The following is a 17,729-nucleotide window of genomic DNA, read 5'->3' as shown; positions in this document are numbered from 1 at the left end:
GTCCTTTTTGTGGCCAGAGACATAATACTGCCTCCTGCCAAAAGAGCGATTCACAGTGCAGGAGCCAATGTCTTCCAGCCCGGCCAATCCCATTGCCACATTTAACTCTATGGGGGAGATTTATCAAACATGGTGTAAAGTGAAACTGGCTCAGTTGCCCCTAGCAACCAATCAGATTCCATCTTTCATTCCTCACAGAATCTTTGCAAAATGAAAGGTGGAATCTGATTGGTTGCTAGGGGCAACTGAGCCAGTTTCACTTTACACCATGCTTGATAAATCTCCTCCTGTGCTTCCAGATTAGCAGCGCGTACCATTAAAGGGCGGTAGGGGTACAGTTAAAGCGTCACCATCTGGTGGTACTTGCCCATATGCTGGCGCCGTCCCGAATTCCAGACAGTTTCCAGATGTGCGCCCAGAGCTGTTCAGAATTCTGAAGGCCCCATAGGGTTCTATGGGTCAGAAAATATATCTGAATTTCCTGATAGGAAATCTGGAAAGATTTTCCTGAAGTGGGAATGGGGCCTTAATCAGCAAATCTCATTTTAGTGAAAAAGCAAGCATGCTATCATCTAATTTTAGAATTTTTTACTGTTTTAGATTTCTTTTTTTTAAAGGGGAACTCCAGTTAAGGAAAACTTGTTTTTTTATTAAAAGTACATTAAAAGTTATACAGATGTGTCTATATAATGTATATCCATATCTGTACGTTTCTGCCACACTGGGAGGTGTTTGAAATCCAGGAAGTGAAGAAAAATGGCCTCTGTGCCAATACATATTGTCTCCTGCTCCTTCTGCTATCCCCCCCCATTGTGTGTGTTTGCTGAGATCAGGCTGATGATGCAGACAGGGGGAAGGGCGTGATCTCCCAGGAGGCTTGGCTGGATCCCCCAATCCCCTGAGTGATTCACCATCTCTGACCAGCAAGAAGCAGGTGTTGCACTGATTTCTCGAAGTGTGCAGTAAAATTAGGTCTGTGTTCACACATGTTGGAGTGTCATTGCAGTACTGCAGCGTATTCACAAAAATGATGCAGTAACACAAGTAAATGATGCTAAACTGCAGAGAGGATCAGAGCCTTATAGTGGGGCTCAACTTTAAAGAGCAACCGATAAACCAGAAACACAAAACAGAACAAACCCCCCCCCCCCCCCAAAACAAATGGATTTTTGGTAGTTTCAAAACTGGGATAGATAGGTAAGTAATGCGTTATGCTTCTGCAGAAGTTTCATTTTTTTTAACCTCTACCTGGAGTTCCCTTTAAACTTTTTATATGATCTAGATTTATGAAATAATTGAACAAAAAAAATAAAATAAAGGGCATGGATGGCGCATGTTGTTGTCATTGCAGCGATAATGGTTGTTATGGCTATTATAGTAGGGACCCACCTAAACGGTTGATGAAAATCTATTATAGTAGGGACCCACCTAAACGGTTGATGAAAATCTAAAGTCTCATCTAGCGTCAGTAAATCAATCTTGTTCATGTATATGGAATTGTGACTATATGTGCAAAATAATAAGGTAATTGTTATTTCTGTAGGTGCCTTCAGGATGCCGAAGAGATGCAGACTTTAGCGGCATCTATAAATGAAAATCTGCAGAGTAAAGTAGGTTTCGCAGCCTAAAGACTGCTTCCCAGGTTAAAGGCTTTATTGTTTTAACTCTTGTTTTATATCTACAATGACCTTTTTCTGTCACATTCACAAATAATTGACATGTACTACCTATTTGCATGCATGCATAGAGGCCCATTACTTTGGCTAAAGGAGGGAGTCCCAAATGAGTCCCCTCTATTATATTACTAGACCTGATCGACAATCTGAAAGGCATACTGTGGTGAAAAATATATATTTGTTTTCAAAATTAACAGGTGTCAGAAAGTTATATAGATTTGTGTTAATTACTTCTATTTAAAAATCTTCAGTCTTCCAGTACTATTCAGCTGCTGTATGCCCTGCAGAAAGTGGTGTATTCTTTCCAGTCTGACACAGTGCTCTCTGCTGCCACCTTTGTCCACAGGAACTGTCCAGAGCAGGATATGGGGATTTGCTACTGCTCTGGACAGTTCCTGACATAGACAGAGGTGGCAGCAAAGAGCACTGTGTCAGACTGGAAAGAATACAGCACTTGCTACAGGGCATACTGCAGCTGATAAGTACCGGAAGACTGGAGATTTTTAAATAGAAGTAATTTACACAAATCTATATAACTTTCTGAAACCAGTTGCTTTGACAAACATTTTTTTCACCAAAGTACCCCTTTATCTATGTTACTTTTTAAACCATTACCCGAGATATATCTGGGGGTAGTGCACCGCTGTGCACTGCACTCCCCAGTCGGCAAAAGATACGGCTCTTTCACTTCATAGACTCTGAAGCGAAACAGTCGGACTTGATTAAAAGTCAGGAAGAGACCCGGCTGTATCTTGGGATTGCAGCAGGTCTCAGCAGTTAGATCCCGCTGCAATTAATAAGGCTACATTTGAGGTTGTGTACAGACTACTGACCCATTCATTTGAATGGCCCCGTTTGTTCAGACAGGTCCTAGTATGGACCTTTGTATTGGCACGGATCACTATTTGCTAATGCATGGGTTTTTGCATTGTGGACAGCTACAGATGCATATCCGTAGAGCATTCCTTGGCTACCGCTCTGCAGCTACGGACAGCCCTCTACGGAACGTGTGAATGTAGCCTAATTTTTGACTGATGAGGTGTCAAAAGTTGTTACAAATGACAGTAACAGTTCACACACTGTAAAATAAAAGAAAAATACAATCGCATTCTTAAAGGGTTAAAATACAGTCGTATTTTATCAGTATAATAACGCTTTATTGAAGTCATTAGGAAATTGGACAGCAGTGCACACACTGTATAGATCGTACAAATAAGCATTATATCAGAATTACATCTGTATTTCGCCTTTATTTTACTGTGTGTAAACCAAACCTAAGGCTGGGTTCACACTGTGATTTTGCAGTCCGTTTAGGGATCCATATTACTTTTAACATACAGAAAAAACGTGGCCAACCATATTTTTGTGTACTAAAAAAAAAATCCATTTCGATCTGTTTTTTTTTTCTTTTATAAATATAAGTTAGTGGAAAAACGATCCAAACAGATGCATCCAACTGCATCCTTTCCACCCCCCCATAAAACAGATATGTTAAATGGCCTGCAAAAATGCTGTGTGAGCTTTTTGGTAGTATTCCTTTATGAAGCCCTGCAAAATATTTTAGCAAGATATAAATAAAATAATAATATTTTTTATATGCTCATAAACTCCTCATGTCTGTACAGATTGAGGATCCTCATAGTAATGTGCACAGCTGTTATATTAACTATTCTCAACTGTTCTTCTCTTCTTTGATCTGAATTTCAGCCCTTACTTGATAAGCACTTGGTGAAGTGGTTGTCCTGGACAGCTCGGGGCTTTCTGCCCCCCCTTGGGGCAGCGATGGGTGGAATTATCAGCCAAGAGGTCCTGAAAGCTGTATCTGAAAAGTTTTCTCCTTTACAACAATGGGTATGTATTCCCAGCTCTTGTTTCTTACTTAAAGGGGTAGTCCCACCAAAACAGGCAGGCAGGGGTGAGCGGGAAAATATTGAACAAGTAAACTCGCCCCTCCTCGTGCCTCCGTAGTGCCGCTTCCGTTTCCTGCTGATGACCGCCGGATGTCATCTTTGGCTTAAATTCGGGTAAGTCCCAGCTCTTCTAACCACAACGTCATGGTCTAGCTGAGCGATTGTCCCACTCCAGTCACTGATTGGCTGAGCTGGGGCGTGACATTGCAGCTGGAAGAGCTGCAGGACACCGGCGGCTGTCAATTGGACCCAGTAGTGGTGATATGGGGCACCAAAATAGGTAAGTTTTTCTTTATTATTTTCCCGCACCCTGTGGCTTCCTGCTTTTTTTGGTATTTGGTGGAACTTCACCTTTAATATTCATCCTAACAAACCGGTTTTGTAGTGTGCTGACACTGGAGAGACCGAAGGGGCATGATGTCTTTGAAGAGAAACTTACAGCAGGTTGGAAGAGCTGAAGATGGTCATTTTCTTACCTTGATCCTCAGCACCATATTTATTCACTTTGTATATTAGGTGATTTGGGGCACTGGGGGCGGGGCTACCATGCTCAGTGCACTGACCCGCCCCTGCCTATAAATATTCATTCCGTGCTGTGCAGTGATAAGCGCCAAAGTAACGTCACTGCAGAGCACTGGATCAAGTCAGGAGGAAGGGTGGACCAGCAAGTTGGATCGCTACACTAAGGGTCCTTTTTCACGGGCCGAGGAGGGCCCGATCAACAATGTAAACGAGCGCCGATCTGCTAGATCGCCGCTCGTTTATTGGGCCTATTCCAGGTCCTGATGATCGTTGAGCGAGGGCTGCAGGGACATCGTTACCGATGTCCTTGCAGCCCTTGCAGCATACATTACCTGTCAGGTATTCTGCTCTGTCTTCCTCCCTGGGTCCCACGCGCTCTAGCTTGGCCACTCAGCCAATTACAGGCCACATGGTCCCGGTCTGTGATTGGCTGAGCGCTCCGTCAGCTGACAGGCCATTCTGAAGCTAGAGCGCGGGACCCGGGGAGGAAGACGGAGCGGAGCAGAAGACCTGACAGGTAATGTATGCTGCTGCTGCTTCTCAAATCGCCCGCCGTGCACCGCTATTCAACCGTAGCGATGCGCGTGGGGGAACTATGATTTTAGGTCTGGCCCTAAATGAACGATCAGCCGATGACACGATCATCGGCTGATCGTTCTCTCTATTTCACCAAGCGATAATCGGCCGAATGGGGCCGATTCGGCCGATTATCGTTACTGTGGAATAGGGCCCTAAGAGTGGTAGTCCCGTCCCGTCACCTCATTTGCATAGAGAATAAAGTACAGATTTCCCAAAAATGGTACTAGGATCAAGCAAAGAAAATTACCTTCATTCTCAGTGTTCCTGGTGCTGGACTCAGACAGTCTCTCCTAGGACTCCTTTAAGGGTTTACTCTGCATTTTTACACCTGCTACGAATCACATATCTTATAATCCCAGAACTAGTTCAGCACCTCTCTGTCTATTATACCTTGCTGTCAGGCTAAGTAAAAAAATTACCAAAGATGCTTTTAAGATGCGCTGTCACAAAAAAACCATTGATACGTCAGAGAGACTTGTCAAAAACTTTGATTGGTTGCGGTTTGAGTGTTCAGACCATGACCGATTGGGAGAACAAGCCAGTAGAAGTCATACTCAGCACATTCCTCTCTCTATGTCGCATGAGGAGACGGATACATAATGGGAGTCTATTGAGCATGTCTCTTCTCACTGACACAGAGGGGATAGAGGATGTCTTCCTGACAGTTTTTTTTTTTAATTTGAGTGACTGGTACCCTTTAAAAGGTACTTTACAGCAAAAAATATTTTCTTTCAAATCAAGTGGTGCCTGAGATTTGTAATTGACTTCTATTTAAAAATCGCCAGTCCTCCAGTACTTATCAGCTACTGTATGTCCTGCAGGAAGTAGTGTATTCTTTCCAGTTTTGAGATCAGGAGAGTTTTTTTAATGGAAATTTTCTGCTGCTCCCAGCAGTTCCTGTCATGGACAGAGGTGGCAGCAGAGAGCACTGGAAAGAATACACCACTTCCTGCAGGACATACAGAAGCTGTCAGTACTGGAAGACTGGAGATTATTAAATGGAAGTAAATTATAAATCAATATAACTATCTGACGCCACTTGATTGTAAAGAAAACTTTTTTCGCTGGAGTACCCCTTTAACTTTTTTTCGATTAGTTATTCTTGACAAATTTACCTTCTCAATACTTAAATTGTCATTCAAATTTTTTTTGTAGAAGTCAGTTGTACAATCGATTTTAAGAAACTCTGCAATAGGTTTTATTAAGCAAAAGAGTTTCCTTCTGTGGTTTTTCAGCACCCCACACACACATTCTCTGTCTCCATTATGGTCTATGGAGGGGGAAGGGAGCAGGCAGAGTAGACAAACAACTTGTGTATAGGTCCCAGCGCAGCACAACATCCTGAGATCTTATCTCAGTAAGTTCCTAGACCAGCACTGAGCTTTGTGACTTGTGAATCCAGCATTTTCTGTACCCGGACAATCTTCAACCTGCATGGGCTGCTTGTCTGCTCGTCCTGCTCACTCATCCCTCTCGGCCCCTCCCCTCTCCATAGGTTATAATGGTCTCAACAATCCCATTTTCACTTTGCTTCTCTGTAATGTATATGTCTTTGCCTGGTAAGGGGGAAGCAGGAAAACTACTTTATGACTACAGAAAACCTCTATCACAGGGTTTCTTAGAATTACTTGGACCATTGATTTCTGCAAGAAAAAAATTAAACGGTTGTTACAACAGTGCAGACTGACAGTTAGTGTCCTAAGTTTAATGTAGGCAGCCAAACCCACTTATTTGGGTAATCCTAGCAGGTTTACCACTTAGGGCCATATTAAATATCCTGATATTTAGGAGCAAACACTATTGCTATTACACACACAGACATTGAATCCGCCCTGCTGGGGTTGGGGGGGGGGGTTAGTTTGCCGGTAGCAGCGGGAGGGCCTTTCCAGACAATCTTTAGATAATCTGGGTGGCCCATAGAGAGCTTCTGCTGTCGCCACTCATATTACCTGGACAAGCAGCAGACCATCGCGGCCCTTGGATTGTTTTTTTTTTTTTTTTAAGCTGAAAGACAACAATCTTGTGCATGTCGGCAGATCGTTGCCTTTCAGCATGGCCTATTACACTAAACGATTACCAGCCAAGTACGGACAATAATCGTTTGATGTAATAGGGCCCTTAGTGGTATTACTACAACTTATGTTTGCCTTAAATGTCACATTTTTACACAGTTTTTTGTTTTTTTTCTCAGCTATTTTTGGATGTTATGGAGGTTGTGACTCATTTGGAAAAGACTAGTCAAGAAGAGTTCCTTCCTAGGTATGAAATCCTTTTGTGTGATTGCAGTGGAAATGTTTATGCCATAGTGCTCTGTATTAACCCCTTAAGGTCAGGGCCTAAAATGACCTAAATGTCCAGGCGACAATTTTCATTTTTGCGTTTTCGTTTTTCCCTCCTTGCCTTCTAAGAGCTATAGCGCTTTTTTTCCCCTCTATCTACAGGGCCATGTAAGGGCTTGGTTTTTTTCCAGAAACAAGTGTACTTTGTATTGGCGCCTTTCAATCTATAATGGAACCCCCAAAATAATATTTATGTGGTGAAATAGCAAAAAAAAAAAAAACTATTCTGCAAATTTTGGGGGATTTCTGTGCTTACGTAATGCACTTTATGTTCTTTTCCTAATGAGTAATAAAAAATCTACAATCTAGCCGTTTTTACTGCTTTTTGTTTATATTGTTCTCTGTGCAGAAACAATATTGTTTTATTTTAATAAATTGGGCAATTACACACACTACAATATATATCGGGGGGAGATTTTTTTTAGAAGTAGAATTGGCGCAGTTGCCCCCAGCAACCAATCAGATTCCACCTTTCATTTTGCAAAGAATCTGTGAGGAATGAAAAGTTTTTTTTTTTTTTTAAATGGGAAAGGGGGTGCTTTAGACTTTTTTGGGGGGAGGGTTTTTGATATATTTTTTAACTTTTTTTTTTTTATACTTTTCAAGCCCTCTAAATGCAATCATTAGATTGCATATACTTGTCAATGCTATGTCATTGCATAGCTTTTATCAATGTTATCTGTGATCTTCTCACAGAGCCTAACATTGGGATCTGACTGCACAGAGGTAAGCAGTATACCTCTGGCAGTCAGGGAAACCATTCAGGACCCCGCAATCATGCTGCGAGGATACCAATTTGTAAGTCACAAGAGCCGCCCATGTCACTTACACTTAAAGGAGAACTCAGGCGAAAACTTTTATTACAGTATTGTATTACCCCCCCAAAAGTTATATAAATCACCAATATACACTTATTATGGGAAATGCTTATAAAGTGCTTTTTCCCTGCACTCACTACTGCATTAAGGCCTCACTTCCTGGATAACATGGTGATGTCAAGACCCGACTCCCAGAGCTGTGCGGGCTGTGGCTGCTGAAGAGGATGATGGCAGAGGGACACTGAGGGACACAGGACACTGGAGGGGCACTGAGCATCCCTCTGCCATTATCCTCTCCAGCAGCCACAGCCCGCACAGCTTTGGGAGTCGGGTCGTCACATCACCATTTTATCCAGGAAGTGAAGCCTTGATGCAGTAGTAAGTGCAGGGAAAAAAGCACTTTATAAGCATTTCCCGTAATAGGTGTGTATTGGGGATTTGTATAACTTTTGAAGGGCAATACGTTACTTTAATTTTCGCCGGAGTTGTCCTTTAAATGCCGGGCGTGGGTTAATGACGAGCGGATACGCGATTGTGGCGGCCCGTCATTGACCATGAGGTCCCCTGTAGTCCCCACTCTCTATGAAGCTCCTGAACTCACTTGATAGTGTTATACCCCAGCAGGGCCTACATTTACGCCCATTTGCAGAAAACCCAGCCTACAGGGGAGTAAATGTGCACCCGTGGTCGTTAAGGGATTAAAAGAGTTGGGAAAAAACACAGCTACTTTTTTGCAAAAAGCCTGTCTGTAGGTTATGTGTGGTATTACAGTTAAGCTCTCTGAAACTGAGCTGCAAAACCACAACCAACTGAGGACAGGAAAGGTGCTGTTTCTGTATGAAAGCGTCCCTGGTTTTCTATGCCTGGATAATTTTTTGGTTGAGGATGATGTTTATAAAGCCTTTTAGGGTCCATTCACATGGCCTCATATCGGAGAGAAAAACGCTCACTTGCAGTGCCTTCCCAAGGCACGATTAATCATGTGGCCAAGTGCATTATTATCGGCCGCACTGAGTATTAAATAATGTGACAGGCGGCATTGCTGGTCCTTTTACAAGGGTCGATCATTAGGTAAATCAACGTTCCTAGGAAGGATAATCATCTCATGGAAAAGGGCCTTTACTGCCAAACGATACCAGCGTAGCATTGTATTATCCAAACCCATTTTACACTGAGCCCTAGGTTGTGAAATCCCCAGGTAATTACAGACTTTGTTACAACAATAAAAGGTGACTAGAAAGGAGTCAAATTTCTAAATTTCTTCATGTCTCAGTTCATTGTTATATTTATTTGTACTCTTGTTTTTCTACCTATGCAGAGGCGATCGATATGATGCCCTCCGAGCATGTATTGGAGATACTCTTTGCAGAAAGATTCACTGTTTAAATATTTTTTTGGTAAGTAGACGGTCTACTATGGCTATTTAATTTACTAATGCACACACAGTACTGCTCTACCAATGTACTAACACACACACCTCTGCTGCATCACTATACACAAACAGCTCTGCTACATGCATATATAAATACAGGCACAGGCATACGTAGATCTGCTACATCGTCATACACAAACAGCTTTGCAACATACACACAGACACACAATTTTAATACAGATTCTCCCTACTTATAGTATGTACATGACTGTGACATCACTAAAGGTCCTTCACGTCCGTTCCAGGGGCTTTGACATGTAACAATCTGGAAGCGACGCACTAATATCACTGATAGGTGCCCTGCAGGAGAAGGGAGAGGACTGTGTAGCTATCAGTAGCTGCACAGATCACCCAGCAGTCAGGTACAGCGCTGAATCAGTACTGTCCCCGGCTATGGGGGAAGCAGTTATGGTGGTCTGACGGACCACCCTGTCTGCAGACCATAAACAAAGCTACAAATTGCATTATAAAGCAAAAAATACAGTATTTTTTTTAATTATGACGCCATCATGGTTGTTTTGGGGAAACACAGTACATTTAATGTATTGAATTTTAATTTATTTGATCTCCTTTATCTGCAGGTTGGCTGTGGTGCTATTGGCTGCGAAATGCTAAAAAATTTAGCACTCCTCGGTGCTGGCTCTGACTCACAGAGAGGTTTGGTGAGTACACAAACCATATCACTGAATAGCAGGGATCATCTCAGTACAAGTGCATCTGTTGAGAGGGATATATATATATATATATATATATATATATATATATATATATATATATATATACATATATATATATATATTAAGCAATGAGCCAAGAGTTGATTCTTGAAGTTGGAAATGGGGAATATGGGCAAGTGTTGGAATGTGAGTAACTTTGCAGAGGCTTCATTTTGATGGCTAGAAGACTAGATCAGAACATCTCCAAAATGGATGATCTTGTGTAGTGCAAATTAGTTAGTACCTACCAAAAGTGCTGCAAGGGAGGACAACTGCTAAAGATCTATTGTAGTTGAATTACTGGAAAAGTTAATGTGGTCTGTAATATAACACCCATGGACCTCAGCACAAGACCAGTCAGAGTACTCATTTTGAACCCAGTCCCTCAATGAAAGTGCCTACATTGAGCATGTGAGCATTAGACCTAGTGGGGTGCACGTGCACAACTTACCTGGTGGATGGCACCAAGATGCACTGTGTCAAGAAGGTAGTGTGATGTTAAACATTGTTTCAGACCAGTGACCTCTGACACATAGCAAAAATTGTCTTGGGATGAATTCTCCAGATCCTAATTCAATAAGGTGTCTTTGTGATGTGCTAGAAGAAAATCCTTAGAGGCCCCACCTCTTAAGTTGTAGCATCTAAAGGGGTATTCCTTTTACTATCCTGTATCCAGAGGATAGGGGATAATAAGGCGGTGGGGTGGGACTAAACGCATGAATTCCAGACAAGAGTCACGGCTCAATGTGTCCATCAATCACATGACTGCCTTCTCTCCGTGAGAGCTCAGATGGCCTGGGATTCACAGGACTTCCTGTTTTCTGACTGTTTCCTGTTTTTTGAGAAAAAAAAAGTCAGAAAACAGGAAGTGCCGTGTTTTCCATGGTAGCTTAAAAAAATAATGAATGTAAGTTGAAAATTTGCTTTATATCACATCTACTGCTGATTTAGATTTTGAAAGTTATAACAACAGTGACACTTTCAGGAAACCATCAGTGTTTCCGTAAAAACAGAGAAGTAAAAAAAAAAAAACATACTCACCTGCTGCAGGCTGCAGTGGTGTCCTCTTCCGGCTTCTTCTTCACTCTGCATGCTCACATGTGACCTCGCTGCTACGTTGCAACGCTCAGGGGAGGTAGCGGCCTCTTGTGGCCGGAGGTATAATGCTGCCTCTGCCAACAAGAGTGATTGGCAGGGACGGGAACCAGTGGCTCCCAACCCGGTCAATAACAGCGCCACTATAAACTTGTGTAAAGGGCCAGTGTTGTATACGGGTGCTGGTGCTAGCCCGGGCAGCCATGCAATGCATCAAGAATTCGAAACAAATATAGGACATGTCCTATATATTCTGGCAAAGACACCATTCAGGGAAAATCCTGAAGGGTATCCGTGCCCAATAGAACCCTATGGGTCTGGGAATTTACCCGGATACCCTGATAATAAACAAGGTAAATTTCCTGGACGTGTGAAGGGGGCCTTAGAGTGTCTGAGTTTAGGCCCACATTACCCTCAGTTGTTTTGTTGTTGAAATAGAAATTGAAGCTACTGTAAGAGGAGAGAAGGAATTGTCCCGTGCTTACTGACCTCACTGAGTTGTGTTGCTATTCTGCAGAATGTCTCATTGTCTCTCTAATGAATATCACTGCTTTCCTTTCAGATTACTGTTACAGACCCTGACTTAATTGAAAAATCAAACTTGAACAGACAGTTTCTCTTTAGGCCTTACCACATCCAGGTATGTTACTATGTAGGATGGCTCCATGAGAAAGTGCGGCCGGTGGCCTCAAAGTCAACTATTAGTCCATATTGGAGAATTTCTCTGCAGCACAGCCCTGACAAATCTGTGAGAGAACTTCCTTTCCTCTGAAGCCCTTATAGAATCAGTAAGGGTCCTATTACACTAAGCAATAATCAGGCAGATATCACTCCCTGTAGTAAAGACAACGATCAGCTGAAGGGTCAGTCATTGGTCCATCGTTGTGTTAGCAAGTTAAAAAAATCATCAGCCACAACATGTAATAGAATAGTATATACTTACCTGTCTGGCCTTCCCCGGTGTTCTATTGCCTCTTCCCTGTGTTCCCCACTCCCTGCAGCCACTGCTGAAGCTTCTAAAGCAGTCTCTGAAATAACAGATGTCTCAGCCAATCACTGTCTGCAGCACTGTCCCTTCTTGACCAATGATTGGCTGAGCAGCCTGTCACTGCACAGACTGGTTTAGAGGCTTCAACTACGGCTGGGGGGAACAGGCAGAAGGACACCGGGGAGCGTGAGAAGGTAAGTATATACTTTATTACTTTCTATATAAAGCAAGGGCTGCACAGACATCACTAACGGTATATACAGCCCTTGCCGCATGATCATCAAGCTGTTTTAATAGGCTGTATAAGCGAGCACCGATCTAGCATATCAGGCTAATACCATCCTACCAAGGATGAAGAGAGAGGAACGTGTTAATGCCGTCGCAACTTACTCCCATGTAGGGCTGGGCGATTAATCGAATTAATTCGATTAATCGTCCAGAACGTTGAAATCGATTTGATTTTTTGTGAAAATCGTAAATTCGATTTTCACAAAAAATCATTTCGGGCTGCGGTGCCGGGGAGGAGCTGAGAGAAGGGGGGTTGCGGTGCAGGCCGGCGGGAGAGCCGTAGAGGGGCGGTGTGGGTGAGCGGGGAGAAGATGCTGGGTGGCCAGGCTGGAGAGGGGCGGTGCAGTGCCGGCGGCCTCCAGCCACTGACAGCGCCGCCGCTGATCTGCCCCCGCCCCTTCCACTGAGCGTCCCACTCCCCTCCCGGCCAGATATGGAGGTCCCGGGTCTGTGGAGGAGGAGGCCGCAGGGACTACAGTAGGTGGTGATCGCGGCGCTGCTCGTCCTGGAGCTATACAGCGGGATCGGGGGGCTCGGTGCAGACCCCCGTTCCCGCTGTATAGCTCCGTGACCCGCAGCTATGCGATCACCACCTACTGTAGTCCCTGCGGCCTCCTCCTCCACAGACCCGGGACCTCCATATCTGGCCGGGAGGGGAGCGTGTGTGTGGAGGTGAGAGGAGGAGGAGATGTATGTGCCCTCCTGCTCCAATCACCTCCAGCTGCATCAGTCACCCCCCAGTCCCCTCAGTGTCCCCCCAATCCCCTCCTTGTTCCCTCAGTGTCCCCCCCCCCCAGTCCCCTTCAGTGTCCCCCCCAGTCCCCTTCAGTGTCCCCCCCCAGTCCCCTTCAGTGTCCCCCCCCCAGTCCCCTTCAGTGTCCCCCCCCAGTCCCCTTCAGTGTCCCCCCCAGTCCCCTTCAGTGTCCCCCCGTCCCCTCATTGTTCCCTCAGTGTCCCCCCCGTCCCCTTCAGTGTGTCCCCCCCCAGTCCCCTTCAGTGTCCCCCCCAGTCCCCTTCAGTGTGTCCCCCCAGTCCCCTCATTGTTCCCTCAGTGTCCCCCCCCAATCCCCTCAGTGTTCCCTCAGTGTCCCCCCAATCCCCTCAGTGTTCCCTCAGTGTCCCCCCAGTCCCCTCAGTGTCCCCCCAGTCCCCTCAGTGTCCCCCCAGTCCCCTCAGTGTCCCCCCAGTCCCCTCAGTGTCCCCCCAGTCCCCTCAGTGTCCCCCCAGTCCCCTCAGTGTCCCCCCAGTCCCCTCAGTGTCCCCCCAGTCCCCTTAGTCCCCCATTGTCCCTCCAGTCCCCCAGTGTCACCCCAGTCCCCTTTAGTGTCACCCCAGTCCCCTTTAGTGTCCCCCAGTGTCACCCCAGTCCCCTTTAGTGTCACCCCAGTCCCCTTTAGTGTCCCCCAGTGTCACCCCAGTACCCTTTAGTGTCCCCCATTGTCCCTCCAGTCCCCCAGAGTCACCCCAGTCCCCTTTAGTGTCCCCCAGTTTCCTTTAGTGTCCCCCAGTGTCACCCCAGTCCCCTTTAGTGTCCCCCAGTCCCCTTTAGTGTCACCCCAGTCCCCTTCAGTTTTACCCCAGTCACCCCTCATCTATACCTGTACTACTACACCCCTTATCCACTATACCTCCACTCCTACACCCCCTATCCACTATACCTCCACTACTACACCCTACGTAGATGGAGGCACAAACATGATTTCCTATACTATATGGGGCCTCTGTTACACTGGAAATCAATACAGTTGTTGTCTAAAATATTAAAATAGTATCTGATGCTGCAGGGAGAAAATGTTCTGTTTATTTAGCAAAAAAGGAAAAAAAACGAGATTTAAATCGAGAATCGTCAAAAAATTTTAAAAAATCGAGATTTTATTTTTTGCCCATATCGCCCAGCCCTACTCCCATGTAAAATGCATTTGTGTCGTGCGTGTCAAATCTAATCTTGTTAAATGCCAGGCTGGAAGCCCAAGGACCAGCTCTGCAGCCCCATTATCAGTATGGGGCCATCATCATGGGGTTCAGCTTCTGGTTTACTGTCGTATTTTTTTTCTGTTTTGTCAGAAACCTAAAAGCTGTACCGCTGCTGCTGCAACCCTAAGTATTAACCCACAATTGAGAATTGAACCCCATCTGAATAAGGTGTGTCCTGCAACGGAGAATATCTACACAGATGATTTTTACACTAAACAGGACATCATCGTGACTGCACTGGACAATGTGGAAGCCAGACGATACGTAGACAGGTAGCTGTACGTGTAGCAGTTTCTGTGTTTGAAACAGATTCATTGATTCCTCTTTGTGATTTGACTTTTAAGCTTTTGTGCGCTCAACTCTGTCCACTTTATCCTACAGTCGCTCCGTCTCCAACATGCGACCTCTGCTCGACTCTGGGACCATGGGGACAAAAGGGCACACGGAAGTCATTGTACCTCGATTAACGGAGTCCTATAACAGTTATGTAAGCACCATGTATAGTTTATTAATTCAGTTCTTAGAAAATTTCCCACCAATCTATCCAGGCAACCGGTTCCTTTTGAAGCTCACTATGTGCATAGCTGTTTTGTGCTGGGAACAGTGGTTATTACAAGTCAGGGGAAGAGCTTTAAAAGAGTACTCCAGCGGGGGAAAAATGTTTTCTTTCAAATCAACTGGCATCAGAAAGTGCCAGAAATTTTTAATTTACTTCCATTAAAAAATCTCCATTATTCCAGTACTTATCAGCTGCTGTATGTCCTGCAGAAGGTGATGTATTCTATTCAGTCTCGCATAGTGCTCTCTGCTGCCGCCTCTGTCCATTTCAGGAACTGTCCAGAGCAGTATCGAATCCCTCTAGGATACCTCTACTGCTCTCCAGGCTGGAAAGAATACACCACTTCCTGCAAGACTTACAGCAGCTGATAAGTACTGGAAGATTTTTTTAATAGAAGTAATTTTACAAATCTCTGGCACCGGTAAATTTGAAAGCTTATTATTATTATAAAAAAAAAAAATATATATATATATATATATATATATATATATATATATATATATATATATAAATAATATTATTATGTGTTTTTTTTTTTGATGGAGTACCCCTTTAATAATTTACCATCATTCTTTTGTTTTGATGTAGCGAGATCCTCCAGATGAAGAAATCCCGTTTTGCACTTTAAAGTCATTTCCAGCAACCATTGAACATACCATCCAATGGGCCAGAGATAAGGTAGCGGATAACTAGTATTTGCCATTTATATAATAATATCTGTCCCTCTCGTTCTCATCTATTCACTTTATTTTTATGCACATCCAGTTTGAGAGCTCTTTTACCCATAAGCCATCTGTATACAACAAATTTTGGCAGACGCATTCAACTGTACAGGACGTTTTACAGGTATGTATGTTGTTCTCTGTGTCTTTGTCAGTCAATTAATATTCCACAAAGAGATTTAATATATCCACTTGTTCCAACTTATAATAAGAATAGCCAATTTTATATTCACGTTAGTAATAATTAGTGTATGTGTATAGTATATGAGTGGCTGAGGGGAGGGCGGAGGCAGCGTGCCTACATGCTGTAGTGGCCCCATCCCTGTGCCTACTTACCAGGAGCTGGGATTAAATGGGACCTATAGTTTAAAAAAAGCCCCCCTCAGACCAGGAGAGCTCTACCCAGTAGCTCCAAGGAACTGCGGTGTACAGCCCCAGCAAGGAGGTTCCCTTTTAAATGGGCACTGTCGCTTCAGGCAACTTTACTGTAATGAATAGTGCCTAAGAATATATTTACAGTATATATATATATGTATAATATATATATAGTATAGTTTAAAAAAATAAAGGCCTTAATTTTTTGACCCCCCCCTACTAGTGAAAATGTTGTCCACTCTCTGAAAGTGTATTCTGCTTCTGGCACCTGACACAATACAGTAATAGAGGACGGGACATTCTCTCTGTATGTATAGTGCTCCTGGTTGTCAGTCACATGACTGTGTTAGTGAGCTGGGTGTGCGGCACTGACCACTGAAAGGTGTCCTTGGCTGCAGCATGTCCTCATGCCTCCATTAACTATATACAGACAATACAGAAAGTATGTGTATGTCTCTTCATTTGGCAACCTATCAAATGTTTTAAAGCGTACCTTTTGTGCTGCCGGCAGGATACGCTGTAAGAATCCTGCCGGTCTGTTCAGACGCACCAGAGCCAGAATTATTCCAGAAGCGCTATTGCTGCATTGTAAGTGTATGTAGTCAATGGCACGGCAGAATGTTTACAGTGTATCCTGCCAGCAGCACAAAATAATTGGTACGCTTTAAAAACAATAGCTCCAACATTCGAAGAGACTTGTAGCCAACCTCCCGAGAACGGACCATCAGACTATCAAATAGCTTAGGGTGCACTCATTACACTTTTTTTTTTTTTCCCATTTCCTGATCACTCCCATCATTACAAATAGTTTCTATTAAATGAACCGTCAGTCAAGCTGTAAACTCATATATATCAGGAATGGACTACATGTCTAGAAACTAAAAAGCTTTGTAATATGGGCATCCTAAGCTATCTAATGATAGTAAAATTTTTTTTTTTTTTTTTCTTCCGATGGCTCTCTTTAACCCTGGTTCCTTGTGATAAGAAGAACATAGTCGGGTCTGTATGATGGATTGTCCGTCCAATAATTTTATCATTTTGTCTCTTTTTTTTTCTTCTCAGAAAATAAAATCTTGTGAGAGCTTAGAAGGCTGCTTCCATGTTGTTAAACTGCTAAGCAGGAAACCGCGGTGCTGGTCACATTGTGTGGAGATGGCAAGGCTTAAGTTTGAAAAGTATTTCAATCATAAGGTAGGTAAAACTTCATAGAAAATTCTAGATATGTAGCTAAATAATCTATATAATAATAAATAAATAATCTATAATCCCGCCATATGTTCCGGTTATTCTGCCTATGTTAAAAAATGTATGGTCCCAGATTAAAAGCTTCTTCAACTGTGCTTCCTATACTAAATATACCCCGTTATGGCACAACCCTGATTTTCCACATCTGAGAGGTTTGGAGGGGGCTGGGTTCTGGGAACATAAGGGATTGCATACCTTCTCACAGCTGTTTAGTGGGGGGTCATTTAAAACATTTAATCAATTCCAAAAGGTCTTGGCTCTGCCGCATTCGGTTTTTTACCAATACCTACAATTGCGGCACACTGTGGAGGCACAATTTGGTAGAGGATGTGGGTCCAATTATTAATGACCAATGGTCGGATATACTGGCCTTAACCCCCAAATTGGCTGTATCTTAGGCACATCGGTTTGTTTTTAGTGCATTTAAGTATACAGAACGTCTAAATTCCTACATAGAATAGGCCTACGTGCTGAATCTAATTGTCTGCGAT

General features: G+C 43.6%; 1 protein-coding gene across 1 annotated transcript in view; it reads left to right on the top strand.

The window, feature by feature from the left end:
• The window catches only part of UBA6 (ubiquitin like modifier activating enzyme 6), a 54,163-nt gene that overhangs the window by 20,638 nt on the left and 15,796 nt on the right, over positions 1 to 17,729 (top strand). The window contains exons 13-23 of the mRNA XM_069978062.1: positions 1,544 to 1,610; positions 3,384 to 3,527; positions 6,879 to 6,946; positions 9,163 to 9,241; positions 9,858 to 9,938; positions 11,650 to 11,727; positions 14,428 to 14,609; positions 14,719 to 14,824; positions 15,485 to 15,574; positions 15,662 to 15,742; positions 17,056 to 17,184. Of these exons, the coding sequence (XP_069834163.1) occupies positions 1,544 to 1,610; positions 3,384 to 3,527; positions 6,879 to 6,946; positions 9,163 to 9,241; positions 9,858 to 9,938; positions 11,650 to 11,727; positions 14,428 to 14,609; positions 14,719 to 14,824; positions 15,485 to 15,574; positions 15,662 to 15,742; positions 17,056 to 17,184 (1,105 nt within the window). The remainder of the gene's footprint in view (positions 1 to 1,543; positions 1,611 to 3,383; positions 3,528 to 6,878; positions 6,947 to 9,162; positions 9,242 to 9,857; positions 9,939 to 11,649; positions 11,728 to 14,427; positions 14,610 to 14,718; positions 14,825 to 15,484; positions 15,575 to 15,661; positions 15,743 to 17,055; positions 17,185 to 17,729) is intronic.

The sequence above is a fragment of the Dendropsophus ebraccatus genome, chromosome 7 (assembly GCF_027789765.1).
Source record: "Dendropsophus ebraccatus isolate aDenEbr1 chromosome 7, aDenEbr1.pat, whole genome shotgun sequence".
Classification (NCBI taxonomy): Eukaryota; Metazoa; Chordata; class Amphibia; order Anura; family Hylidae; genus Dendropsophus; species Dendropsophus ebraccatus.
This window is presented reverse-complemented; position numbering and strand designations above follow the sequence as displayed.